The following is a 26,420-nucleotide window of genomic DNA, read 5'->3' as shown; positions in this document are numbered from 1 at the left end:
AGGTTCCGGGGCTCCAAGCGTTCATTCCTGGGCTGTGGCCGCGTCCCTCCAAACTCTGCCTCTGTGCCCTCCTCTGCGTGTGTCTGAATCTCTTCCTCTCTTGTGAGGTCATGATCATTGGCTCTGGGTCCACCCCGATACAGTGCAGCCTCAACAGGCTCACATTTGCAAAGGCCCTGTTTCCAAATAAGGTCCCTTTCTCAGGTTCTAGCCGGACGTGGGTTTTTGGGGGGACGCTATTCAACCAGTATGTTGTAAAAGCCTGTTTTCCCCCTGTTGCACATGGCCCTGGAGCATGGGGAATACTTCTGAGGTTAGACCGGTCCCCCGGAAGAGATGGCAGGTTCTGAGGTTTGACCGGTCCCCCGGAAGAGATGGCAGGTTCTGAGCTTAGACCGGTCCCCCGGAAGAGATGGCAGGTTCTGAGCTTAGACCGGTCCCCCGGAAGAGATGGCAGGTTCTGAGCTTAGACCGGTCCCCCGGAAGAGATGGCAGGTTCTGAGCTTAGACCGGTCCCCCGGAAGAGACTGGCAGGGGCAGTGTGCCAGAAGCATTCTCTGCATGCCCACCAGCGTCCGATGCTCCAAGCTCTGTGAGGCCGGACTGTCCACTACCTCGCTGCGCAGTGAGTGTGGGCTGCTGGAGCGCCACACTGCACCCCACAATCTCCCCAGCCCCGTGGACTGCTCACACAGGAGCTGGGTGGACCACGGCCACGGGGCAACTTTGGGGTCTTGCGTGCACACTGTCTCCCGCACCAGCTGGGGTCAGGAAATGTGGGGGAGGGGCATTTGGTCTCAAATTGCCTCCAGTTTTCTCTGCTGTTCAAAGCCAGGTGGGTCTCCACCCTCCAGGACTCCCTGTCTCCTGTGCCCGTGCTGGCCACAAGGATTGTGACTCCTGTCTTTTCACACAGTCCAGGGTGGCTGCTGGAGGCGCCCCCTTGACAAGGGACCTTCTCGGCCAGCTCTGTTACGGCAGTGAAGTCCCGGGAGCCCACGCCGGGGTGCCTTATTCAGGATGGTGTGGCAGACAGAGGGGTCGTCCCTGGGGCAGCAGAGTGTTGGCCTTGGGTTGAAGGGGACTTCAGGGAGACATGGAATCCCAGGAAAATTTCTGGGCAGTCCTGGGGGTGGCGGGTGGAGGCCGGGGAGGAGGAGCAGGTGCTCTGACTTGATGCTCTAGGACCCACGGTCCTGCCCGCCCCCAGATACCGGCTGATGGATTCTGAGACCCACCTCCCGACTTCAGTGTTCAGAATACCGCGTTGTGCCTCCACGCCAGCGCCTAGGCTCCCGTGATGGGGCCCACGCCGCGCTCCCCCAGACCCCCAGAAGGAGTTTTGAGTTTATTGTGCTTCTTTCTATTGGGATCGTTGTCTCCAGCAGTCAGGTGAGAAACACCCCAAAATATGGATGCTGCTGAAGGAGGAGCCCGCATCGTTCTGGGGCTCTGTTGTTGGGGCTCTCGTGGCGCGTGTGTCTCTGCTGTTCACAGCACTGCAAACCGTCCCCCACCCCGTGCCAGTCGGCTCCCGGGTCCCCGCAAGCTTAAGGACGGCTATCCCGCAGGCAGAGAGCGTGAGAGCCAGGGGCTTTCTGTGAACTCGAGGATGCTGCCCCTGCCCCCAAGGCCCAGGCAGCTAGCAGTCAGGGGACCAGCCCCTCGCCCCGCGTCGGGGCCCTGCCGGCCTGCACCCCGGCTGCCTGCTGCGTGTGGCCGTGGACCGGACGCAACTTCGAGGCTGCCGGCGGGTAGGGCGGGCCCAGCTGTGACAGCCTGAGGGTCCCACGGGCCTCATGGTCATGACGATGAGGACACAGCTCTGGGGGAGACGCACAACACGTCGGGGGTGAGAGAGGAACCACACTGGGAAAAGCAAAGCAGACGGGACAGACTGAGACAGGACGCGGTCTGGAGCTGGGCCCCTCCGTAGGCCCCGGCACAGGGAGGAGACAGCGCAAGAGTACGGCGGTGTAGACGCCACGCCGACAGCCACAGAGGGGGTCTCTTCCATAGGGTATGCGGGCAGGGGCTGGGAACAGACACTGGGCTGGCCCCTTACCCTTCTTCTTCCGGATGGAGGCTTGCAAACAGAAAGGGGAGGGTGAGTCCACGACGGCAGTGCTCTCCCGGGGCCTGGCTAGGGGGCCCGGAAACCTAATGCTGACCGGAAGCTCACGCGGGCCACACGTGGAAGGGTGGGGTGTCTAGACGGCTGGGTTTATGGCTCTCCCAGGAACCTGGTGATGGGGTGACCTTCCCCTTCCAACATGACCGGCTGCTAAACCTGCTTCCTGGCCACGGGTGAGACACTGTCCCCGCAGCACTGTGCCAAAGCGGCACGGGGTGACAAGGGGAACACGGAGTCCCCACACGGGGGAGAGACGGGGGAGAGACGCCAAGGCCCAGGGGAGGGGCCGGGGTAGCACGTGCTGCCCAGTTTTAAAGGATGTGCAGCAATTCTGTGGTCATCCCCACCGGGTGCCACGCCAGGTGCGCGGGGACAGTCAGGGCTCTCCTAGAGAGCCTTGTTCAGGCGGACAGGACGTGGCTGGGAGAAAAGGGGCTCGTGAGGAACTACGGGTTCCGGGAGGGTCCAGAAGGTCTCCCCGGGAGGCTGGGGTCAGGTGGGAGTGACGTCAAGTTAAACGCCGACGGGGGGGGGGGGGGAGGGGGGAGTTCAGACTCCCCCCACTGAGCCAGCTGTGCCTGATGGGCGGGTCCCGGGCTCAGGGCCGGTTTCCGCGCTGCGCAGGGCACCCAGACGCTGGCCCTTCATCACCTGGCCAGCCCCTCTCCACGCTGTCCGCACAGCAAGCACATCGGCCCTCTCGCCGCTTCTGTGTGGAAGAGCCAGCCTCCTACCAAGCGTGTCCCTGGGCCCCATGGGTGACGTCCCAGCACGACATTTAGCCAGCATCCGCATGGCCCGCGCCGGCTCTAGAATCTTCCCTCTCAGTAGCCAGCACTGCCCTGGACCCGGGGCCCTTGCTGCTCTGAACACCCTTCCCTGTCTCTCTGATAGGGCCAGTGGCTCGAGCTCTCCTGTGCCTTTCAGACCTTTTAGAAGATTCTAGGAGCCCCCTACCCCTGGTGCGCACCCTTCCAGGCCTGCTGGCCCCACCACCATCTACACCAAACCCCAGGGATGGAGCTTTCTGGTCTGCGTCCAGCACGCGGGGGTGGTGAGGCGGATTTGGGGGGTGGGGTGCGCCCGAGACAGCAGGGGAGCTGTTTGGGGGACACCGTGGGGCGGCTTACCTTTATCCACTAGTGAGAGGCCCAAAAATTCAAAACAAAACAATGTTAGACGAGCCGAAAACAGCAAAAGGCAAGACTAGCAACCACCCCCAAAGCCAGCAGGACTCCCACGGACATGCCAGCGTGGGAGCCACCCGCACGCAGGGCTCCTGATGCCGTTCCAGGGCTTCAGGGGCAGGGGACGGGACAAGCAAGTGGGCACAGGGCCATGCACGGGCTGAGGCAGCGCGGACAGGTCCCGGGGGTGGCGGCAGCGGGGGGCCGGGCGGGCCAGACGGGCGACTCTTACCGAGCTCCTCCAGCTCCGAGGTCATGGACTTGGAGCGCAGGGTGAGGGCCGTGGTCGGGGCGCGCTTGGGAGGCGGGGGGGCTTGAAGGCAGGCGGGAGAGACACGGGTGTGAGAGCCTGGCCCTGATGTGCCCCTGCCCCCACCCGACTTCCAGAACAACCTGGGGGCCGGCGGCCCCGAGCCCCCAAGGTGGGGAAGCAGCCGTGTCACCCGCTGAGCTTCCGCTCGGGCCGCGAGGGGTTGGGACCGGGACAGGCCCTGTGTGGGGGCCCCTGCGCTCTGTACTGAGCCCCCCAGGCACACCTGGCATTTGGCACCCCACCCCTCCCCGAGGGAGCAGAAACGCGCAGAGGGGAGCCGGTCCGGCCCTCCTTCCGCCGCGTGCCTGCAGGTGACTAACGGACCTGGTGGTTCCGGCAGCCTTGTAGCCCCTGGCCGGCCGCCCCCCACCCCCCACCCCGTCACAGCGAGGACCCGGGCCTCACACGTGTGCCTGTGCCCCCCGGACCCAGGGCTGCTGAGCACAGCCTTGCCTGAGGCCCGAGCTCCTGAGTCCTCTCTTCACCTCCCTGTCTGGCTTCTTTTCCTCCTCTCGGGGGGCCGCCCCCCCGGGCAGGAGATGTGGGGGGCGGTGCAGGGGGGCGGGGCGGGGCGGGCACCTTTCTTCCTGGCGGTGTCGTCCGGGTCGAGATTCCTGGTCACCGTGACCACCTTGAGGACGAGGTGGTTCCCTCCCTGGCGGATCATGTTCACCACCTGCCGGTGGCCGACCTTCACGACGTTCTCCTTGTTCACCTGCGGGAGACAGGGGCTGTGGGTGAGGGGCCCGCGCGGGAGGAAGGGAACAGTGCCCCCTGCCCCCCGTCCCCCGCCCGGTCAGCAGACGGACAGAGGGAAACCGTGGTGGCTTCTGGAACCACAAGTGCTCTGGGGGGGCCAGGGGGTGCTCTGTGGTGGCCGCAGGCCAGCTAACCGTGGCCTGGTGGTGGAGGGGGTGCCTGTCACTCTGTGCAGGGCTGTTTCCAGCTGCCAGGCGGCCGAGGCTGATTCTCATTGAACCCGGGAGGAATTTCTTGGCCACCAGTGACGCGCGAAAAGCCAGACAGATTTCCAGGGTCCCAGGCTGTGGCCCTACAGCTTTCCATTGTCACACTTAAGAGGAAATACTAATTGCTTTTCACAGATTTGGGGAACACACATCCACTGAAACGGCTCATTTCCTCCAGGTGCTCCCTCCCTCCTCCGCTCCTGCCCGGGACGCTGCAAAAGGCACAGAAACTTGGCGGACGAGGTGCTAAGGGCCACAGGTCCGCCCGCCCTGCCCATCCAGTGACACCGGAGGATGCCTCCACCACGGCCACTCGGGTGTTCGCCGAGCTCCTGGCCCCCGCCTCCCCCTTCACATCTGTCTGTCCCCACGGCATCGGCAGGCAGAGCCGGGGCTGGGCCTTGAACTCTGACACCGAGGGCACTCTGCACCTCCCGGAGTTTGGGGAGTTCTCGGGCATTGGGGCTCCACGTCTCTGGCCCGGTGTTGCCCCTCACGCTCACTGAACTGGACCCCTCTGGGAGGGGCGTGGGCACCTGCCATCCCCAAAGCTCCCAGGGTGAGCACCGGGCACCGAGGGGCAAGGGAGTGAACCCGAGATCGCCCTGTGCGCCGTCCTCCAAGAAAGAAAAGCCCCCTCCCCCCACTGCAAAGTACAGGTGGGAAGCCCCCGAGGCCCCGCCCATCCCTGCCATCGCTGTCCCCATTTTGTGGTACTTTCTCCTGCTGGGGATTCCCTAAAAACCCATCAAGGGCAAGGGAGCCTCCAACAGAGAAGTTAACAGGCCTGATGACTCCTCACACCCGGGCACTGGGGTCCCCACACCGACGACAGGTACACTCCTCCTGGCCTCGGAGCGCCAGACAGGGGAACTCGTGTTCGGTGAGACACGCGGCAGCGGCCCCGCGGTCTCCGCGGCCCCGAGAAAGACACGGACGCAAGCCCCGGGACCGCAGCCGACGCCCCTCCTCTCCCTCTCTCCTCGCCACACACCAGAGAAGTGACTTGTGCACTCATTCCCTCGTTCACCACTTTGCTCAGGGCACCCACAAAAAGTCAGGTGGTGAGGGGTGATCCTGGTGGGCAGCCCGTCCCTGCCTCCGGAGGAGTGGACGTTCTTGTGGGGGGCTGGCCACACATGAGTCGGTGAACAGGTGTAACCCCAGGTGTGCTGAGTGTCACCCGAGAAAACAGGCCCAGGGAACAGGAGGCAGGGTCCTGGGCCGGGTGGGGGCTGGGGGCCCGGGCACAGGCTGGGGAGCCCTGCTGCAGGACGATGGGTGCCGGCAGCGCCCCGGGCCCCACCTCAAACGGCCCATCTTAAATTCCCATCCTGCTTTGCAAAGTAAATACGTTTGGATAGAGTCCTTCTCCCAAAGCAAGAAACGTATCAAGGTCGAAGCAGCGGGCTGCGTGGCTCCGGGCTTTTGTGGATCAGCCACCGGTGTGCGGGTGAGCGCTCGGCCAGCAAGGGCACAGGGGTGCCACGTGGCTTGTGCTGTGATGCCTGTAAGCGTCCTCCTGCGAGAAGAGCGGGCAAAGGCGCGAGGCAGCAGGTTCAGCTTGGAACCCGCAGACCAGGACTAAAGGCAGGACGGGCCCCTTGGCTGCATTCTCCTTCCCAGCATGGGGGGCACGGAAGAGAGGAAGAGGAGGAGCAAAGCCGCACTTCGGGGTTTCCCAGCCTTCAGGGGCGCCTGTGGCTCGGCGGGTTAAGTGTCCGACTCGTGATTTCAGACCAGGTCATGACCTCATGGTTTGCGAACTCGAGCCTCGCGTCGGGCTCTGGGCTCTGTGCTGACAGCAGGGAGCCTGCTTGGGATTCTCTCTCTGCCTCCCTCTCTCTCTCAAGATAAATAAACATTTTAGAATTCCCCAGCCTTTAATGTATTTTTTTTAATGTTTATTTTCGAGAGAGAGAACGAGAGAGACAGTGCATGAGTAGGGGAGGAGCAGAGAGAGAGGAAGTCACAGAATCCGAAGCAGGCTGTCAGCACAGAGCCTGACACCGGGTCGAACCCACGAACTGAAAGACCATGACCTGAGCTGAAGCTGGATGCTTAACTGACTGAGCCACCCAGGTGCCCCCATAGAATTTCCCAGCCTTTAAACAAACTCAAAATTCAGTTTAACCCACAGTGGGACATCACAATCAGCTACCGGCCGTACGACAGGTGTTCTGGGCTGCTTGTGTGGGGACAGGAGCCTCAGAGGCTGAGTGGGTGAAATGCTGCCTGATTCCTCAGATGTCCAGCTTGGCGTCTTGAACTTCCACGGGGTTCCCGTGTCCCTCAGAACACCTGGGCCTGCAATTCTGGCATGCTGCCGCCAGGGGGCGGTGTGGGCCTCGAGCGCCTGCCACATTTACGGAAGGTTAACCCCAATGCTGAGCCTCCTGGGATGACTGCCTTGCAGAAGAAAGACACGGGTTACAAGCCATGGATCCAGTTAACTGCAGGGCAGAGTAACATACCCCTCCAGGCATCGTCCTTCCATGCAGACGTGGAGCCATCTAAGGAGGGAGCAAACCACGGCTACATCCTGGCAGAGGGCAAGAACCCAGGGCTAGCATCCACCAGGGTTCAGAGAGCTTCTGTGAAGAACAGGAAGTCAGGCTGCCTTTGCACACTTTCGTACTCTCCTCGATCATTCTCTTCTTCCACATGAATTGTCACTCAGAACACAAAACTCACACTTGCACGCGCTTTAAAGAGACGGCGTTCTGTAGGGCCGGTTACAAAACCCAGAGGACGTCACCCAGGCCCCACCTGTCACTCCCAAAGCCTTCAGCTCACTCTTTCTAATTTATCCCTGAGTCTCTGAACATGCTTATGTGGTTGCTACTTGATGTTTCCATTCTATTTGATTCATTTATTTAAAAAAAAATGTTAAATGTCTATTTTTGAGAGAAAGAGAGCACGAGCGGGGAAGGTGCAGAGAGAGAGGGAGACACAGAATCTGAGGCAGGCTCCAGGCTCTGAGCTGTTAGCACAGAGCCCTACACGGAGCTGGAACTCACGAATCATGAGATCATGACCTGGGCCGAAGTTGGACGTTTAGCCAAGTGAGCCGCCCAGGCGCCCCAGTGTTTACATTGTAGATGTGGTCTGCTGACACACTGATGTGGAAAATGATGGCTTATCCCAGGGTTTCTGAACAGTGGCACAGTTGCAAATGTGGACCAATTAATTCTTTGTTGTGGGTGTACATGATAGGATGTGGGGCAGTATCCCTGGATGCCAGCAACATCCCCTTCCTCCTAAATGTGGCACCTGCAGATGTTTCTAGACATTGCCCAATGTCCACTGGGAGGTCAGAGTCGCCCTCAGTTGACAACCACGAATTCAGGTCTTTTCTTTCATCCCCCAGGACTTCAACCTCAGCTTACAGTTGTATCATAATTCTGACTAGATCAACACTCAGGGTTTACATCACGACTGTGTAATATCTATTCATAGCTAAACCATGTAGTATATTATGATGACTTTGTCTTCCCATACATTATGTCTTCCCCAGGGTAAAATCATTTTCTGTTGTTTGTTTATTGGCTTAATTTCCCATGTACTTAACAGTAATTCCAACCCAAACACTTCCTAATTATGTAAATCTCTTTTCAAAATCTTCAAATATGTTGGGGATTTTGTTAAGTTTATGCTGAAGAAATTGCTCCTGAAGACTTCAGCTCTTTTCTGCACAATGTGGGTTTGGTGTTTTCTACGCCTGTGTCCCATTACCTCTGTCCCCTGGATTCCTTCCGATTCATTCTTGTGTTGGGTCGCCCAAATCCCAGACCCCCTGGATATATTTTTGGCTGTTGCTTGGTATAAAGCCTCATTTTTGGTAAAGGACATTCTCGAGTTGCTTTCCAATAAAAGGAGTTTGGGAGATTTTTTTTTTCTTTTTTGATACATTGCTTACTTGAAAATGACTTTAACTGCACACTTAACTGGGAGTTTGGGTACAAAATTTGAGGTTGGAGGGTAAGGTAAAGTAAATATCCTAAGACCAACTCCTCTGCAGGGAATATGTACAAAGTCTCGGCAAAACAACTCCCCCACCCCCAAACCCAAACAAACAAAAGCAGTTCCCTGAAAGCTCTGGAGTGTGAACTAAGGTAAGAGGATTTTGGATGGGAGTGGAAAGTCAGAAGTGCTGTGCCATGGACAGAGTGTGATGTGGGTCACTCAAAGCCCTGATGGAAAACTTCAGCCTTTCTGGCTTAAAAAGTCAGAGGACAGAACCTTGGGCGGTGGCCACAGCTGCCAAAGTGAGGGGGGCGTCCCAGAAAAGAGAGAGTCAGAGAATGGCAGCTCCATGTTCCGTGTGTAAACTGTTCCCAAATATCCGATAGAGGGTATGAAACTGTGCCTGCACTGGGTTGACTCAACGCAGCTTGCAGATAAGGCTAATATGCCTGACCTGACATTTGAGCTACTCCTACTGCCTCCCAGATATTTGTAGTTGGAGACTAGCCACGGTAATTACCAGCGAAAATGCAAACATCAACGCTCATCCAAGGAATCTAATGGAATCCAGACCGTCACAGCATAGTATTTACAATATTCAGGATACAATGAACATTTACTTAATGAACCCAGACATGACTAAGATGTTGGAATTCTCAGGCAAGGACTTTGAAGCAGCTATCACAACAATACTCAACTAGGTAAAGGAAAATATACTCACAACGCATGAAAGGTACGAAATACCATCAAAGAAATTTTTTAAAAATGTAAAAAAAATGAAAATGTTAAAACTAAAAAATACAATACCATAAGTTAAAAAAGGCACTGGGTGGGCTCAATAGCAAAATGGATATGGCAGAGCAAAGAGGGAAGTTGAAGAAACATCTGAAGAATTTATCCAATATGAAGATGGAGGAAGGATTTCCAAAAGTGAACAGAATCTTAAGGACTTGCGGGACAATGTCAAAAGGTCTACTATTTTGAGTCCCAGAAGGGAGAAAATTGGAATCCCAGAAGAGAGAGAGAAAATGGGTCAGAAAAAATAATTTAAAAAATGATGGCTGAGGGGCGCCTGGGTGGCTCGGTCGGTTAAGCGTCCGACTTCGGCTCAGGTCATGATCTTGCGGTCTGTGAGTTCGAGCCCCGCGTCGGGCTCTGTGCTGACAGGTTAGAGCCTGGAGTCTGTTTCAGATTCTGTGTCTCCCTCTCTACCTGCCCCTCCCCTGTTCATGCTCTGTCTCTCTCTGTCTCAAAAATAAATAAACGTTAAAAAAAAATTAAAAAAAAAATGATGGCTGAAAATTTCTCAGTCAGGTGAAGGACATAAGTTTACAGATTTAAGAAACTCCGTGAATCCCAAATGGGATAAATATAAAGAAAATCTCCGCTGGGCACATCATAGCCAATCTGCTGAAAGTCAAAGGTAAAAGGAGGAAATCTCAAAGTGGCCAGAGAATAATGATACATTACTTATGGAAGAACCATGATTTCAATGACTGTGGACTTCACATCAGAAACTCTGGAGGCAAGACTGGAGCATCTTTACACTGTGAAGCCTAGAATTCTATACCCAGTGAAAATAGCTTCAAAGAGCGAAGGCAAAATAAAACATTTATAGGTAAGTGAAAACCATGAGAATCTGTTGCCAGCGAATCTGCACCCCAACAAACAAAAACAAAAGCAAAACGTGAAAGGAAGTTCTTCAGGCTGGAGGGGATACAGATACTAGATCTTAGAGGCATGAGGATATCAGATATGGTAAAATAGAAAATATTATTTTTCCTCTCATTTAAAAAATAGACATGACTGTTTGAGGCAGAAGAATATTGTTTTGTGGGGTTTACAGTGTAAGTAAACGTGACACCTGTAGAGTACATGAAGGCAGGAGTGAGGGAGACACACCTACGTGGTTGCAGAGCCGTAATATTTCCTGTGAATTGTGCAGTATGGATTATAAGTGGGCTGAAAAGTTAAGGATATACACTGTAATCCTAGAGCCCAGCACTAAAAAGAATGTAAAGTACAGCAAAAAGCCAATACATTAAAATGGAGTTCTAAACATAGTCAAATAATCCAAGAAAAGCAGAAAAGGGAGAACAGAGGAAAAGAGAAACAGAAACAGCTAAACTGGTGGACCTACATTGAAAAGCACCAATAATTACATTAAATGTTAATGGGATAAAACTCCAGTTAAAAGGCAGATACCATAGGGGCTCCTGGGTGGCTCCCTTTGCTTAAGCACCTGACTCTTGATCTCAGCTCAGGTCATGATCTCTGGGTTTGTAAGTTTGAGCCTTGTGTTGAGTTCTGCACCGACAGTGCAAAGCCTGCTTGGGATTTTCTCTCTACCTCCCTGTCTCTGCTCCTCTCTCAAAATAAATAAACTTAAAAAAAAGTGGGGCACTTGGTGGCTCAGTTGGTTAAGCACCCAACTCTTGCTCTTGGCTCAGGTTATGATCTCACAGTTTGTGAGTTTGAGCCCTGCGTCCGGCTCTGTGTTGATAGCGTGGAGCCTGCTTGGGATTCTCTTTCTCCTTTGCTCTCTGCCCCTTCCCTCTCTCTCTCCCTCTCTCAAAAATAAATGAATAAACTTAAAGAAAAAGGCAGACACTATAAAAATAGATTGTGGAGAAAGACCTAATCTGCAGGTCAGAGAGCAAACAAATGGAAGAAGGTTTCCCGTGGGTTGAGCACTATATCAACGTCAGACAAAAGAGACTTCAACCACTCTGAATAACAGTTTGGCAGTCCCTCAAAAAGTTACACACAGAGCTTTGAGATGGCCCAGAAACTCCAGTCCCAGGTGTATTCCCAAGAGAACTGAAGACATGCTCGCACAAATACCTGCACACAAAATTTCATGGTGGCATTGTTCCTAGCAGCAGAGAGAAGCGGGTGGAGGGTGGAGAAAGACTGTTGATGGGTGTGAGATCTCTTTCTGTGACAAAATGTTCTAAAATTAGACTGTGCTCATGGTTGCAAATTTCTGTGAATATACTAAAATCCACCAGATTGGGTGCCTTAAATGGTTGAATTTTATGGACATGAATTATATCTCAATAAAGCTGTATTAAAAAAACAGACTTCAGGGGCGCCTGCCTGGCTCAGTTGGTAGCGTGTGTGACTCTTGATCTCAGGCTTGTAAGTTCGAGCCCCACATTGGGTATAGAGGTTACTTAAAAATAAAATCTTTAAAAAAATAAAAAATAGACTTCAGGAAAAGAATATTACCAGAAATAAAGAGGGATAGTTCAGAATGCTACAAGAGATTATTCATAAAGAGGACGTAACAGTCATAAACACTTATGCACCTGCTCACAGGGCCTCGATATACTGAAGCAAAATTTGACAGGATAAAAGAGAGAAATGGGCAATTCTACAAATACAGCAGGACACTGAATACCCCTTTCTCAAATTGATAGGACAGTTGGGCAAGAAAATCAACAGAGACTTAGATGATCTGAACAATCATCTTGACCTGATATTTATGGATCAGTAACTACAGAACACACATTCCCTTCGGGCGTGTGTGGAACACTCACCAAACTGGATGAGGTACAGGGCCATACAGTTCAAGTTTGGAAATAATTTTCTTTCTTTCTTTTTTTTTTTTCTTTTTCAGTTTATTTATTTGAAAGAGAGAGAGTGGGGGAAGGGCAGAGAGACAGAATCCCAAGCACTGTCAGCACAGACCCTAATGTGGGGCTTGAAACCACGAACAGTGAGACCATGACCTGGGCCGAAGTCGGATGCTTAACTGACTGAGCCACTGCCTGGTGCCCCTAGTTTGGAAATAATTTTCCTTCAGGGATTTGAAGTTCTCCTTCATTTACTCTGGTGACCAGGTTTGTTCTGGAGGGATCTGTGACCACTTGTGTTCGTGGAACGTGAGTCCCCTCCCTGTGGCCCCCGCCCACAGGGTGGAGAGCCCTGCAGGATGGCCTCTTTGCCCCAGGCTCACCAAGATGTGTTGACGCACCATGGTGTGGCTCTGTCCTCACCTCTCAAGTAGGGCCCTCTTCACCGGGACATTCTTGCCCTTTAGGTGTGGAACGCTTCCTTCAACCATCTCTTGGCCATTCTCTTCCTTTCTGTTTCTCCTCAAGGCAACCTTGTTTCTTCTGGACTGGTCCTCCAACCCAGTTGTCTTTCTTCTTCCATTTACCGTGTCTTCTCTTTCTTAGAGACTCCCGTCTGTTTCATCTTGTAATCCAGCTGTCAGAATTTTCATATCTGCTAGAGTAGTTTTAAATTCGAGAGCTCTGATTTTGTCTTACGAATGTTACTTTTAAAAAGAGTATTTTTGTTCTAACATCGAGGATGCAGTATCTCCTTTTATCTCACCGAGCACATTAATAATAACTTTTCAAAATCCTAGTCGCCCTGTGTGATCTGTGTCCTCCATTTTCTCCATAGTATGTTTGTTTTGGGCTCTGTGTTTCTTACAAATTCTTTTTCTTTCATAGAAAGCAGAAAAATAATTTATTCCAGAAGGTGGCAGAAATAAGAAAGTCATCGTGAAAATACAGTTCAGTGTAATTCTGCTGGGACAGATACTCCCTGGGAACACCGTCCTCCTCCTGACTGCGCCCTTGGAGAATCACGGACTCGTGACAGTTTTTAAACACTTCACCGATTCCCATGTTGTGAGCAGGCTGCAGTCTTCTCTAAATGACCAGGTTCCGAGAGGACAGCCACGTCTTTCTCAGAAGAACAGTGCCTTCTGTCTCAGAAGGTGTGTAAACATTTTATGGAGTCAGTTAAGGAGGCACAAAATGCATCAAAATGTAAAAAAAAAAAAATGACAGGAATGAATACCGCTTTGTAGAATAAGATATTCAAAAGCGGAGTGAATGTTTAAGGCACCTCATGGCCAACCGAGGCGAGTCAAGGAAGGTGGTCTGGGTTTGGAGGGGACTTTGCATCTACAAGAATGTGGCCTCAATGACTCCGTGCTGGGGAGCGGGTCTTTCTCCTCAAGGCCAGTGACACCTGAGGTCCCAGGTGGCTTCATCTTTCAACTGTGGGTCCAAAGAGGGGTTGAGGTGGGCCAGAACTGCAATCGGCCAAAAGAGGGGAGCAAAGTGAACGGGTCACCAGCGGGATGATGATGACTCCCCAGTCGGGCCTCTCAGGGCACCAAGAGGCTGGTGAGGCCCCAGAACATGCTCGTTGTGACTAGAGACCCCGTGAGAGCGTTCTACACCCCGGTTGCTGCTGGAGCTGCCGGTCCCCGCCCGGCTGCCTCACCTGCGAGAGTCATTCTTTCATCAGGTGCACAGTGCTTCTTGGCAGGCAGCACATATTTACGAGTGGCCCCTAAAGAGCTGATTTCTGTCCCAGCCAGTTATTCTGTGAACACTGACAAGTGTATATGGAGGGACAAGGCACAGAAGAGCCCACACAATATTGAAAGAGAAGAACAGAGTTGGAGGACTGACAGCACCCGACTTGAAGACTTAACTATTGAACCACAGAAATTAAGGACTGGTGAACGAGTAGACAGACCCGCTGAACATGACAGCACCCGGAAACTGCCCCCCCACCCCCCACCAAGAATAGTCACCTGATCTGTGACGAGGGAGCAATGGACAAGAGACAGACTTTTCTGTGTCCCACTGGAACAACAAGACATCCAGCTGCAAGATGAATCTAGACCCAGACCTTACACCATTTCACAAAAAATGAACCCTAATGGGTCATCGACCTGAATGTGAGACAAAAAAACTGTGAAACTCCTAGAAGGTAATCCAGGAGAGTATCTGTGTGACCTGCATCTGGTGAGGACTCTTTTAAAAAGTGTATTTATTTATTTTGAGAGAGAGAGAGAGAGAGAGAGAGAGAGAGAGAGAACGTGTGTGCACAAAATCAGGGGAGGGGCAGAGAGAGAGGGAAGGAGAGACTCCCAAGCAGGCTGTGCACTGTCAGTGCAGAGCCTGATGCAGGGCTCGAACTCACAAACCATGAGATTGTGTCCTGAGCTGAAATGAAAAGCCAGACGCTTAACCAACTGGGCCATCCAGCTGCCCCCTGGTGACAACTCCTTATCACATCAAAAGCACCAACCATGAAAGAAAAAAGTGGTAAGGAGGACTTCACTAAAAGACACTGTCTGTAAAAAGACACTGTCAAGAGAATAAGAAGCCATATACTGGGAGAAATTCTTTGCAAACCTTCATATTTACCCAGATAAGCGGAAAGCCTGTGTCCATACAAAAACCCACACGCAAATGTTTATAGCGGCTTTACCCACAATTGTCAAAACCTGGACACAACCAAGCTGTCCTTCAGCAGGTAGATGGATTAACAAGCTATGGGACATCCAGGCAAAGAAATATTATTCAATGTGGCTCTCAAGCCACAAAAAGGACATAAAGGGACCTTCAATGCATCTTACTAAGTGAAAGAAACCAATCTGGAAAGGCTACATACTGTGTGATACCAACTGCGGGAAATGCTGGAAAAGTCCAAACTATGGAGACAGTAAAGATGAGGGGCTGCCAGAGGACAGGGGGGAGGGAAGGATGAACAGAAGGGGTGCGGACAGGGGAGTTGGAGGGCAGTGAACTTGTCATTCTGTGTGGTGGACACATGTCATTTGTCTAAACCCATAGGACGTACAAAGCACAGTGAACCCTAATGTCTACTGTGGACTTTACTTAATAATAACGTATCCACCCTGGTTCATTAATTGTAACAAATGCACACCACACTAGAACAAGATGTTAAAAGTAGGAGAAATGGGGCACCTGGATGGCTCAGTTGTTTAAGCGTCCCAACGCTTGGTTTCAGCTCAGGCCACGATCTCAGTTTCATGAGTTTGAGCCCCGCATCGGGCTCTGTGCTGGCGACGTGGAGCCTGCTTGGGATTCTCTCTCTTTCCCTCCCCTGGCTCACACTATCTCTGTCTTTCTTAAAAATAAATAACTAATCTTTAAAAAAAGTAGAGGAAATGAGTGAGTGGGGAGGGGTGAGGGAGTGTTCGGAACTCTCTGTACTTTTTGTTCTATTCTTTTCTGTAAGTTAAAACTACCAACAAGTAAAGCCCACTCATTGAAAAAGAAGCTCATTACTACAGTTTTTATTATGGAAAAAGTCCCTCAAATGTGCAAAAGCAGAGAGGCGGTTGCACTGAACCCCATGCACCCCTGCCCTCCACACATTCTTGTGAATTCCAGCCTTCTATCACCTCTCCGGAAGGCATTTCAGCAGGCTTTTTATTGAAAGACCCAGCCCCGTGGTAAAAACATAGTCACAATACCATGATCACACCGAAAGGCAACCCGGATTGCTCAGGTCATCACAACCATCCGCTATCGTGGCTGAGGCTGGGTCTTGCCTGCGTCCAAGTGCACAGCCGTCTTACCGGAGTCATGACAGCTACATGTCGCACCTGGTCGGCCCACCTCTTGTCTTGTTTAATCTGGAGGTTGGAAGCTGGACCATGTTCAGGTTTGATTGGGGCAGGTGGACGGGTCAGGTGGTGCCGTACCCCCCACCTCATGGGCCCCTGAACTTCTGCTTGTGTTTTGAGGGACGTTAAGATTTGGCGGGGGGGGGGGGGACGCGGTTCAGGAATGGTCAGCCGGATCCATCCCGTTAGCTTGTCATGTCACTGTGTTTTTAAGTTTACTTATTTCTTTTGAGAGAAAGAGAGAGGCAGAGAGGGTGCACACAAGTGGGGGAAGGGCAGAGAGAGAGGGAGAGAGAGGATCGCAAGCAGGCTTGAGACTTGAGACGCGAGGCTTGAACCCCAAACCGTGAGATCGTCACCTGAGTTGAAATCGGAGGCTTAACCACCTGAGCCACCCAGGTGCCCTGTCACATCCCATTTTTACCAGCCCCTGATGGCCGCTGCCTGGATTCTGTACCTCCAGGGGCGGTGAAATGGTGATTTCCTACTTCTGTGGTTCCTTCTCCAGTTGCCAGTTGGACTAATTTGTAAAGAGAAACTTGCCCTTATCAATCGTTACACTGCCCTGAGCTACTGTGTAAGAAAGGCAAGAGAAGTGTTTGCTTCTTTCTTTTGACTTTTACCAGCTTTCAGATTAATGAATTGGTTCCTTCAAAAGTGACCCATTCTTTAAGATGCATCATCATGAAATCAGGGGTGTTTGAAAACCATTAAAATTTTTTTTTTAATGTTTATTTATTTTTGAGAAAGAGTGAGTGAGACAAGCATGAGCAGGGGAGGGGCAGAGAGAGAGAGAGGGAGACACAGAATTCGAAGCAGGCTCCAGGCTCGGAGCCATCAGCACAGAGCCTGACGCGGGGCTCGAACCCACGAACCGCAAGATCATGACCTGAGCTGAATTTGGACGCTTAACAGACTGAGCCACCCAGGCTCCCCAAAACCATTTTTAAGAAGTTTTTATTTATTTATTTTGAGAGAGAATGAGAGAGAGAGAGAGAGCGAGCACAAGCTCTCCAGGAGAGGGGCAGAGAGAGAGGGAGAGAGAGAATCCCACCTGATGCTGGGCTCGAACTCCCGAACTGCGAGATCATGACCTGAGCTGAAACCAAGAGTTGGACATTTAACCGACGGAGCCACCCGGGTGCCACAAAAACCATTTTTGATATATCTGAATCCACTGCAATTAAACAAGCGTTTTGTCTGTTTTGATACAAGCTTTGTTTTTAAACAAGCTTTTATTTGAGAACAATTTCAGATGTGCACAGGACTCGTGAGGAAGGTAGCACAGAGAGCGTCCCTGGTCCCCACACCCAGCTTCCCCTCCTCTGTACGTCCTACATCAGTGTGGCGCACCTGTCACGATTAGTGAACCGGTACTGACATGTTGTTACTAACTGAAGCCCACGTCCTACTCAGATCTCTTTGATTGTTACCCAGTGTCCCTTCTCTGTCCAGGGCCCCATCCAGGCCACCACATGACTGTCAGTAGTGTTTCCTTAGATTCCTCTTGGCTGTGACCGTTCTGATGACTTTGACAGTTCTGAGTACCTGTCAGGTATTTTCTAGACTATCTCTCTTTTTAAAAATAATTTTTTTTTAATGCTTATTGGTGAGAGTGAGAGAGAGAGAGAGACAAAAAGCACGAGTGGGGGAGGGGCAGAGAGAGGGAGACAGAATCAGAAGTGGGCTCCAGGCTCCGAGCCGTCAGCACAGAGTCCAACGCGGGGCTCAAACCCACGGACCGCGAGATCGTGACCTGAGGCAAAGTCGGACGCTCAACCGACGGAGCCACCCAGGCGCCCCTTGTAGACCATCTCTTAACCACGATTTTCCCTCTCACGGTCAGATGGGGTTGTGGGTTTGGGAGGAGGACCACAGGGTGAGAGCCCTTCTCATCCCCATCACGTCGGGACACGTGCCCCCCCCTCCCCCCGTGACTCGTCCCCGCGATGCTGACCTTGGTCACCTGGCTGAAGTGAGCGTCAGATCCCTGCCATATAGTTGTTCTTTCTTATTCCCACGCTGTCCCCAACCAAAGAAAGCCACTGTGCAGCCTCAGCTCGGGCGGCTTACGGCCCATCTCACTGAGACCAGTGTGGCGTCATAAATTGTAGGGATTCTGGGTTCTTCCGCAGGGGAGATTTGTCTCTTCTCCTCTTTTGTTGATGTGTCCAATGGCGTGTTCACATCAGTAGGACTCCCAGATATCACCTGTGTTGTACTTTGGGTTATCACCCCAGACTCTGTTAGGTAGTTATGCACTCTGGTGCTCAAGGTTGGCCCCGCTTTGGCCCCGGGGCTGTGTCCTGTGTCCCTGGGCCCTGCCTCCACGCTCTGTATCTTACTTCGTCCCTGACCCCAGCCGCAGCTCGGGGCCACCCTTCCTGGTCCGCCCTACTGGTCCCTCACCCGCTCTGTGCAGCGTCTTCACGGGACCTGCACACCTTTCCTGCCCGCTGGCGAGACGCGGTGTTCCGGGCTCTTGGTGAATCTGTGCCGACAACTTCAACTGAACATTAGAACAGCAGGTGTGTTAGGCCTTTGGCTTCCCGTTTTCGTCTCTTTGTTAAAAATCGGGGCTCCTCGCGACCAGCGTGCAGGTGATGGTTTCTTTGCTCGCCCTGTCTGCGAGCGTGTCATCCACGAATCTGTCATCGATCGTTCGAAGCAGCGGCGCAGCGAGGGTCCCAGCAGCGGTCTAGTTGCCGAGCACGAGCAGGGCTGAAGATGTGCTTCCTCCCCTTGGCAGCCACGTGCAAGGTGCCGCTCGAAGTGATTCCTCTGTTAATGCATTGCTTTCATCGGCAGGTTATGGCGTTGATATTGTTTTGCTCTTGATTTCTAAAAGGTTGGTTTGTGTTTTACAACAAAGTGCAATTTTAACCCGATTTCATATTCTAATCTATAAGACAAATTGTGTCAGGATTCTTTTCTTTCTCTTCCTCACCCAGCCCCCGAGGCAGCAGGAAATCGAAAACAATGGCGCGTGGGTCATCCTTCCGTTGAAAAGAAGAAACGAGCATATACCCGCGTGGATGTCTGTATGCGTGCGTATGCCTGTGCATACGTGTGCACGTGTCTGTGTGCACGTGTGCCCGTGCGGGTGTGTGGTCCCCACCTTCCTTGCACAGACGGTAGCCTGCTGGTCACACTTCTCTCAGCCTTGCCTTTCTTATGGAACGACGCATCCTGGAGGCAGCGCAGGGCAGCACGCGGAGGGTCCCCCCCTCCTGACCACACCCCACGGCCCCCCGGCATGTGGCCGTTCGCTGTATCCCCGGGACACCCGCACGGGCCCGGCCACAGTGCCGTGGGGGCAGCAGGGGGCCGCGGTGGGCGGGCTGCCTCACCAGGGACTTCCTTCCGCCCGGGACCCCACCCCACACCCCCTCGGGGAAGCCCGCCTGTGGTGCCGGCGGGCGGCGAGCAGAGGGCTCCCGCGTGTCCGCCAGCTGTGGGCGCACCAGCCGGCGTGGGCTCGGAGCGTGGCCACTTTCTTGCTGCACCCACCGCCCCGTCTGTGAGGCCCGTGCGGGCGCCGTGCGCACGTTTCTGTGTTCACGCGGGGCGGCTGGCCTCTCCCGTCAGCAGGCATCACGGTGCTGGGACCTGTCGTGGATGCAGATTCCAGACCCCGAACGACAGCGCTCAGTAAATACTTGGGAATGCAGAAAAACAATGAGCGGGGGCGGGGTCCGAGACCTGGGTTCGGGTCCCAGCTCCCTGTCTCCCAAGCGAGCGAGGGACCTGGACCGGGCCTTTGAGTCTCACGGGCCCCGTCCGACGCGTCGGGAGAATAAACCCCAAGCCGGCGTCCAGCGATCCCACAGCCGAGGAGGGGGATGGGTGTGTGACATCCGTGTCGGCCAAACTGGAGGCTCTGCTCCGGCAGGGAGGGGGCTGCTGCACCCCCAGCCCCCTCCCGCCCCAGCCCTTCTCCCAGTCAAGGTTGGGCCTGCGAGCCGGCCCCTCTGACTTTCTGGTTTGAACCGGCTCGGTCTCGCGCTTTGTCGCTGACCCGCCGACGGTCGGTCCGGTGGGGTCGGGCGTCCGGCCCTTCCTGCTCCAGCTGGGGCCGATCTGGCACGAACTGGGGGCTCCGGGGGCTCTCAGCCCATCACCTTGTCACTCTCCTGGCGAACGCCTGCTACTTCCGCTCAAAGCAGCGCACAGACGCCCCGTGGGCGCTGCCCGAGGGTCACCCGGCCGTGCTGGGAAGCCAGGACGACCTTCCATGCCAGCATCCCCCGTCCCGTCTCCCAGAGCTGCCCTTGCCCCCCATTGCGCTGGCTCCACACGGCCCCACGTGAGGTCTGAGGGGCCGGAGGCCCAGGCGACCCACTTGGAACCATGGAGGGGGGGCGGCCGTGCCTGCGGTGGGACTCGCGAAGCAAGATCAAGAGGGAGCCCACGGGGAGCACCTCCGACGAGTCCCCCACGGGGAGCACCTCCGGCGAGTCCCCCACGGGGAGCACCTCCGACGAGTCCCCACGGGGAGCACCTCCGACGAGTCCCCACGGGGAGCACCTCCGACGAGTCCCCCACGGGGAGCACCTCCGACGAGTCCCCCACGGGGAGCACCTCCGACGTGTCCCCACGGGGAGCACCTCCGACGTGTCCCCACGGGGAGCACCTCCGACGAGTCCCCTACAGTGAGCACCTCCGACGAGTCCCCCACGGGGAGCACCTCCGACGAGTCCCCACGGGGAGCACCTCCGACGAGTCCCCCACGGGGAGCACCTCCGACGAGTCCCCGCGGGGAGCACCTCTGAGTCCCCCACGGGGAGCACCTCCGACGTGTCCCCACAGGGAGCACCTCTGACGAGTCCCCACGGGGAGCACCTCTGACGAGTCCCCACGGGGAGCACCTCCGATGTGTCCCCCACGGGGAGCATCTCCGACGAGTCCCCACAGGGAGCACCTCCGACATGTCCCCTACGGGGAGCACCTCCGACATGTCCCCCACGGGGAGCACCTCCGGCGAGTCCCCCACGGGGAGCACCTCCGACGAGTCCCCACGGGGAGCACCTCTGACGAGTCCCCACGGGGAGCACCTCCGACGAGTCCCCACGGGGAGCACCTCCGATGTGTCCCCCACGGGGAGCACCTCCGACGAGTCCCCACAGGGAGCACCTCCGACATGTCCCCTACGGTGAGCACCTCCGACGTGTCCCCGCTCCCCGACGAGTCCCCACAGGGAGCACCTCCGACATGTCCCCTACAGTGAGCACCTCCGACGTGTCCCCCACGGGGAGCACCTCCGGCGAGTCCCCACGGGGAGCACCTCCGGCGGGTCCCCACGGGGAGCACCTCCGGCGGGTCCCCACGGGGAGCACCTCCGGCGGGTCCCCCACGGGGAGCACCTCCGGCGGGTCCCCCACGGGGAGCACCTCCGACGGGTCCCCACGGGGAGCACCTCCGACGGGTCCCCCACGGGGAGCACCTCCGACGGGTCCCCACGGGGAGCACCTCCGACATGTCCCCTACAGTGAGCACCTCCGACGAGTCCCCATGCTGAGGACCTGAACGCCCACGCCATCGGATCTATGGCCCACAGCACTGGCGCGTGGCCTGGCCCCAGGGCCGTGAGTCTCGGCTCTGGGGAAACACGTGGCAGAGACCCTGGCCAGCCCGACTCCCCACAGGATGCCTGCCCTGGGCTGATGACGCGATGGTGCCCACGTCTGACGCGCGGGAAGCATGTGCGCCACACGCCCCTTTATGTAAAGGGAGGGTCAAGCCCTCCCAGCCCCCGGCCTGCCTCCCTCCCCAGAAGGCAGGCTTCCGGGGCCCAGCATCCGGGACACGTCGGAAGGTCCCTGCCCACGTGAAGACCAGGGCTGCCCTCACCCCCCCCCCCCCGCCGGCCCCCCACTGTGCAGGCTCGCGGGCACGCACGAGAGCAGGGGCCGTGCTTGCCGGGCCTTCTGCGATGTGGACGCGACACGCGCCGTCTCCGAGTGCGAGTTTCCAGCACGTCTCAAGGCCTCTGTGGGGCCGCCCGCTCTGAGCGGGGACCGCCGACGGCCGCTCCCAGACGGCAGCAGCAGCTGGCCTAGTGGTCCAGGGGACCCAACGGTGCTGAAAGTGTCCGTGGCAGAGAGGGGCGCCGTTCAGAGCCGCTGGCCAGCCCCCCCCCCGGGAGGGTCACGGCGTAGACCTACCTAGGGTTGTGGAGCAGACCTAGGCCGCTTCTGGAGAGCCACCTTGTGGACAGCCACCCTGCGGTGGCCCCGAGGGCTTGAGGCCAGGGCGGTGGACGACCCACCAACGTTCACCCAGCTGGTGGCCACCGCCGCCCGTCAGACAGCTGGGTCAGCCCCGCACGGCGGCCCCTCAGGCGGCGCTGGAACCGACCGCAGACACGGCCGGCCGCCCGGAGGCACCGGGACAGCCTGGCCCCTTCCGCGAGCCCCAAGCAGGCAGCTCTCTTTTTGCCTCCACTTTCTGCCGGGAGCATAGGATGCGCCGACACAGGAGAAGACGGTGTTTGGGGAAGCAGAGGAGCCGGCGACCAGGGGCCAAAGCAAACAGGCTCCCAGGCCGAGGCGGGGCTCGCCTCCACTCCCCAGCACCCCGGCGTCCAGGTCGAGGCAGGGGATATACCGCCTGGGACCCCATCCTCCCGGCTCTCCTCCCCCCCCACCAGGGCTCCTTGTCCCCCCTGACGGAGCCCCTTCCTCATCTCGAGGCCTGGGTCCCTCTCAGGAAGGGGCCACAGCTGCCCTCGTTCCCGTGCCCAACGGGTCTCTGTCTGTCCGAGCGGGGGGGCATGACGAAATCAGTGTCCACGCCCTGAGCCTCGGTACCTGGCGGCCCCGGGACGGGGCCCTGGGGGGAGGAGGAAGCAGGAGGAGGTTTTCCGCCTCAGGAAGATGCCCCCAGGTGCTGGCTGCGGTCCCTGGGGAGGCAGACCCTCGGACAGCAGTGGGTGGGCTCTTGTCCCTGGGAGGACCTCCCCTGGGGGGGGGCGGGGCAGGGCACCAGGCCTGGGGTGACACAGTCCTCAAATTGCAGGAGCTGGGGTCAAGGGGGTGGAGCCTGCCTTCACTTGGATGGAGGGGGAGGAGTCGGTGGCTAATTTTTGTGGGGTGAGTGGATGGGGACAGATGGGGACCCTGAGGTAAGCCTGTAGGTAGGCTGTCCCAGGGCTTCTGGAGGGTAATTAGCAGTCGGGGGGCTGGGCCGGGGCTCAGCTGTGGGCTGGCTTGGGGACAGCGTGGGGTGGTCTCGGATGGGGGAGGCAGATGACCGATGGGAGTGTGACAGGCCCCACTCACCACAGCCCCCAGGAGGCTCCCTGGGCATCTGGCCCCCTCCCCAAGGAAGACCCCCCCATAACAGGAAGGCCCCTGCCCTCCTCCCTCCCTCCAGAACAGCCTTGGTGATGGGGACCTGTCCCTTCGTCATGCCATCTGTGGGGGCCCGTCTGTACCCCGGCTCACCTTTCTGCACCTGCTGGTTCCGCCCTGCCCCCCAGAAGTGCCCCGACCCTTCCCAGGGATGTGCCGGCCACCGAGTCTCCTCGCTGCGGACAAGACGCCCCCAGCGCCTCTCTGCAGGATGCTGTTCTGGACCCTTCCTCCGACATGGCCTCGCCCTCTGCGGCCTCGGTCTGGGAGGGCCCCACGCGTGGTCGAGGGCCACTGAGGCCCCACCCCTGACACAGGCCCTGCCTTTCCCGGACCACATTCTCCAGGGAGTCTTGGGCTCAGGGTGTGGGACCCCTGGATGTAAGCCCCCCTGGAGAGGGTGTCGGTGACCGGCCCGAGGGCAGACTCTGGCTGCCCCCTCCCTCCGGGGCAGAGCCTGGACCGCTTTCTGGAACAGCCCCTGTGGGCCTGGGGAACGCGTGGGCTCAGGTGGGCCGGATTCAGGCTGGGGAATCCTAAAGTGGTTGACTTCCCGGTGTGTTTAAAATAGTCATTTTGCTCTTAACTCAGAAGGGCAACCACCGAAAAAGGGTTCCAGCAGCTTCGCCCGCAGCACTAATGTGTGTAATTAAAGTCGGCCTGGGCTTGCGAGGGGGCATCTCGGCGCTGCAGACCCTGCCTGGCACTGAAAGGAGCGGGGGCCCCTCGGCCAGGACTCCGTGGCCCCCTGCGTCCCCGCTGCCATTCAGGCCACCTCACCAGGGACGGGCAGCCCCGTCCTGGGCACTCGGTGACTCAGACACGGAGATCGTGGGGGAGGGGGGCCCGGGGACACATCGGTGAGCCCTGGCACGGTGTGGATGCACGGGGCCCTCCCGCCAGAGGCCAGGCTGCCCAGGGAACCAGCCCCTGCTGCAGGGGGCACCCGGGGACAGTGGCTGTGCCAGGGCCAGGGGCTGTGGGGGCAATGCCAGGCGGCGGTCCTGGGGTCCTGTCCTGCTCCGCCCGAGTGCGGACCTCGTCAGAGCCCCACCTCTGAGCCTCAGGCTCGTCTACAAAGTGGGAAAGCCGTGGAGGGTCAGGTTTCAGCCTCGCACTGGACACGTTGCAAAGAAACGGACCAGAAACGCACATGGTGACTGTCACCTCTTAGCTGGACAGTAAGGTGCAGGTGGGGGGGGCACACAGAGACGGTGACAGGACACTGTTGTGCTGTCCCTGTGTGGAAAGTGGCCCCCCTAAGCAGAGGGTCCCGGAGGCAGCACAGCTGCCCCCAGAGCCCGTCTTGAAGCGGGTCCCCTCGCCCTGGGCGCTGGATGGAAGGGGGAGCTCGGCTGGGCGGCCAGGGGTGCGGAGGGGGGGCTCCCGCATCCGCGGGCAGTGCAGCCTCCGGGGCCCCTTAGGGTGGGCGTCCTGGCTGGGACCCACTGCCCGGGCTGGCCACTGCGTCACGGACCCCGCCACCTGCTCTTGTCTGCTGCTCCCATAGCCAGGCCCGGACCCCACGGGGCAGCCGTGGTGCCAACCCAAACAGCTCGTGGCCCTGGGTGGCCCGATGGGAGCAGGGTGGCTGGGAGGGCAGCCTGCTGGGGTCACATCAGCGTGCAGACCGCACGGATGACACCGGCTGCCTAGGGGAGACCGTGAGGAAGCGGGCGCGTTCTCCCGTGGCCCGTCCTCCCCACCGGAGCCACCGTGAGCGGGAGACACGGACCCCGTTCGACTGCCCCTCCCCTCCGGCTCCCTGCCGGGGTCCGGTCCCACGCCACCCACCTGCCCTCCGGGCACCCTCTGCCTCGGCCGTGCTGGCATCTCCCTGCTCCCACGAGCTGGTTTTGTGGTTTATGTGTACTTTTGACAAAATTGAGGTGCAATTCATACAATGAAATTACATTGTGCCTTTTCAAATGCACAGTCAGTGGCATTTAACACCTCTCAGTGCTGTGCTGCCACCACCTCCATCTGGTTCCAGAACATTCTTGCTGCCCCAAAGGAAGCCCGTACCTACCGGCTGCCACTCCGTGTCCCCCTCCCCCCAGCCCCCCAGCCCTGGCACCCACCCGTCTACTTCCTGTCTCTGGATTTGCCTGTTCCGGGTGATGAAATCATGCAACACGTGATCTCTGTGTCTGGCTCCTTTCGCTCAGCATCATCTTTTCGAGGCCCGTCCACGTCGTGGCCAGGGTCAGTGCTTGGCTCCTCTTTGAGGGTGAGGACCGCTCCCCGGCGTGGGTTCCCACGGGCGTCCCAGGGCAGGGTGGCTCGGCCGCCCCGGACTCAGGCCGGGCTCCGGCTCTTTGGGGAGTTGAGATCAGAGCCGGCGTTGGCCAGGCACTGAGTCAGGAGGGGCAGAAGCTCATGGAGTCCACGCTGCACTGGGAGGCAGGTCCTGTCACCGTCCCCCTTGGGCAGGACTCAGCCCAGCGTCTGGCCCTGGGGCCTAGGTTCTTGCTCCAGACCCAGCCGGATGAGAGAAGGACCGTGTCCTGGGGCTGCTGGTGTGTGTGGGGGGGTGTTCTGAATTTGTGACAAGTACTCTAGCATGTCGTGTCCCCCCACCACCCGTGTAAGTTGGGGGACACGTAGCTGATGCCCCGACCGCTCCCCAGAGCTCAGGCCAAGTCCAGCGAGATGGGGGCTGGGGGCCCGAGCCGCTCTGAGCACATGGGGCCGGGCTGCCAGGGTCACACCTGCCCAAAGGGGTGCCCGGCCCGCGGGGCCGGGGAACAGGGCGACACGCAAGTGCGCACCTGCCTGGAACAGCCCTCCCGCCCACACCGGATGGGGCAGGGCTGACGCTGCAGGGAAGATCGGTCTCCCGGCACAGAAGGCAGGTGCACAGGGCGATGCTCACCGCCGGAGGAAGTTCCTACAGACACACTTCCTCCCTCCCTCCCATTATCAGTCCGTGGTTCATCCATCCTTCTGTCCATCCTCCACTGGTTGACCTGTCCATCCACCCACCCGACCCGTTATCCATCCGTCCACCTGTCCATCCCAACTCCCCACCTGTCCACCGACCCCCAACTCTCATCGATCCATCTATCTGCCTGTCTGCCCATCTG

General features: G+C 57.0%; 1 protein-coding gene and 1 long non-coding RNA gene across 15 annotated transcripts in view; one reads left to right on the top strand and one right to left on the bottom strand.

The window, feature by feature from the left end:
• The window catches only part of LOC128311725 (uncharacterized), a 38,589-nt gene extending 28,967 nt beyond the window's left edge, over window positions 1-9,622 (top strand). Inside the window, exon 3 of the long non-coding RNA XR_008290221.1 lies at window positions 4,781-9,622. This is a non-coding gene — a long non-coding RNA (uncharacterized LOC128311725). The remainder of the gene's footprint in view (window positions 1-4,780) is intronic.
• The window catches only part of SHANK2 (SH3 and multiple ankyrin repeat domains 2), a 500,122-nt gene that overhangs the window by 23,784 nt on the left and 449,918 nt on the right, over window positions 1-26,420 (bottom strand). For 11 of the 14 annotated variants that reach the window (XM_053202783.1, XM_053202784.1, XM_027045494.2 and 8 more), the window contains 2 exons: window positions 4,214-4,349; window positions 3,554-3,634 (listed from right to left, as the gene is read on the bottom strand). In XM_053202783.1, the coding sequence (XP_053058758.1) occupies window positions 3,554-3,634; window positions 4,214-4,349 (217 nt within the window). Of the gene's footprint in view, window positions 1-2,065; window positions 2,087-3,264; window positions 3,274-3,553; window positions 3,635-4,213; window positions 4,350-26,420 lie in introns of all 14 variants that reach the window. The other 3 variants (XM_027045497.2, XM_027045502.2, XM_053202782.1) reach the window with 2 other exon arrangements.

This window comes from Acinonyx jubatus, chromosome D1, assembly GCF_027475565.1.
Source record: "Acinonyx jubatus isolate Ajub_Pintada_27869175 chromosome D1, VMU_Ajub_asm_v1.0, whole genome shotgun sequence".
Classification (NCBI taxonomy): domain Eukaryota; kingdom Metazoa; phylum Chordata; class Mammalia; order Carnivora; family Felidae; genus Acinonyx; species Acinonyx jubatus.
The sequence above is the reverse complement of the archived record's forward strand: the minus strand, read 5'-3'. Positions and strand labels throughout refer to the sequence as shown.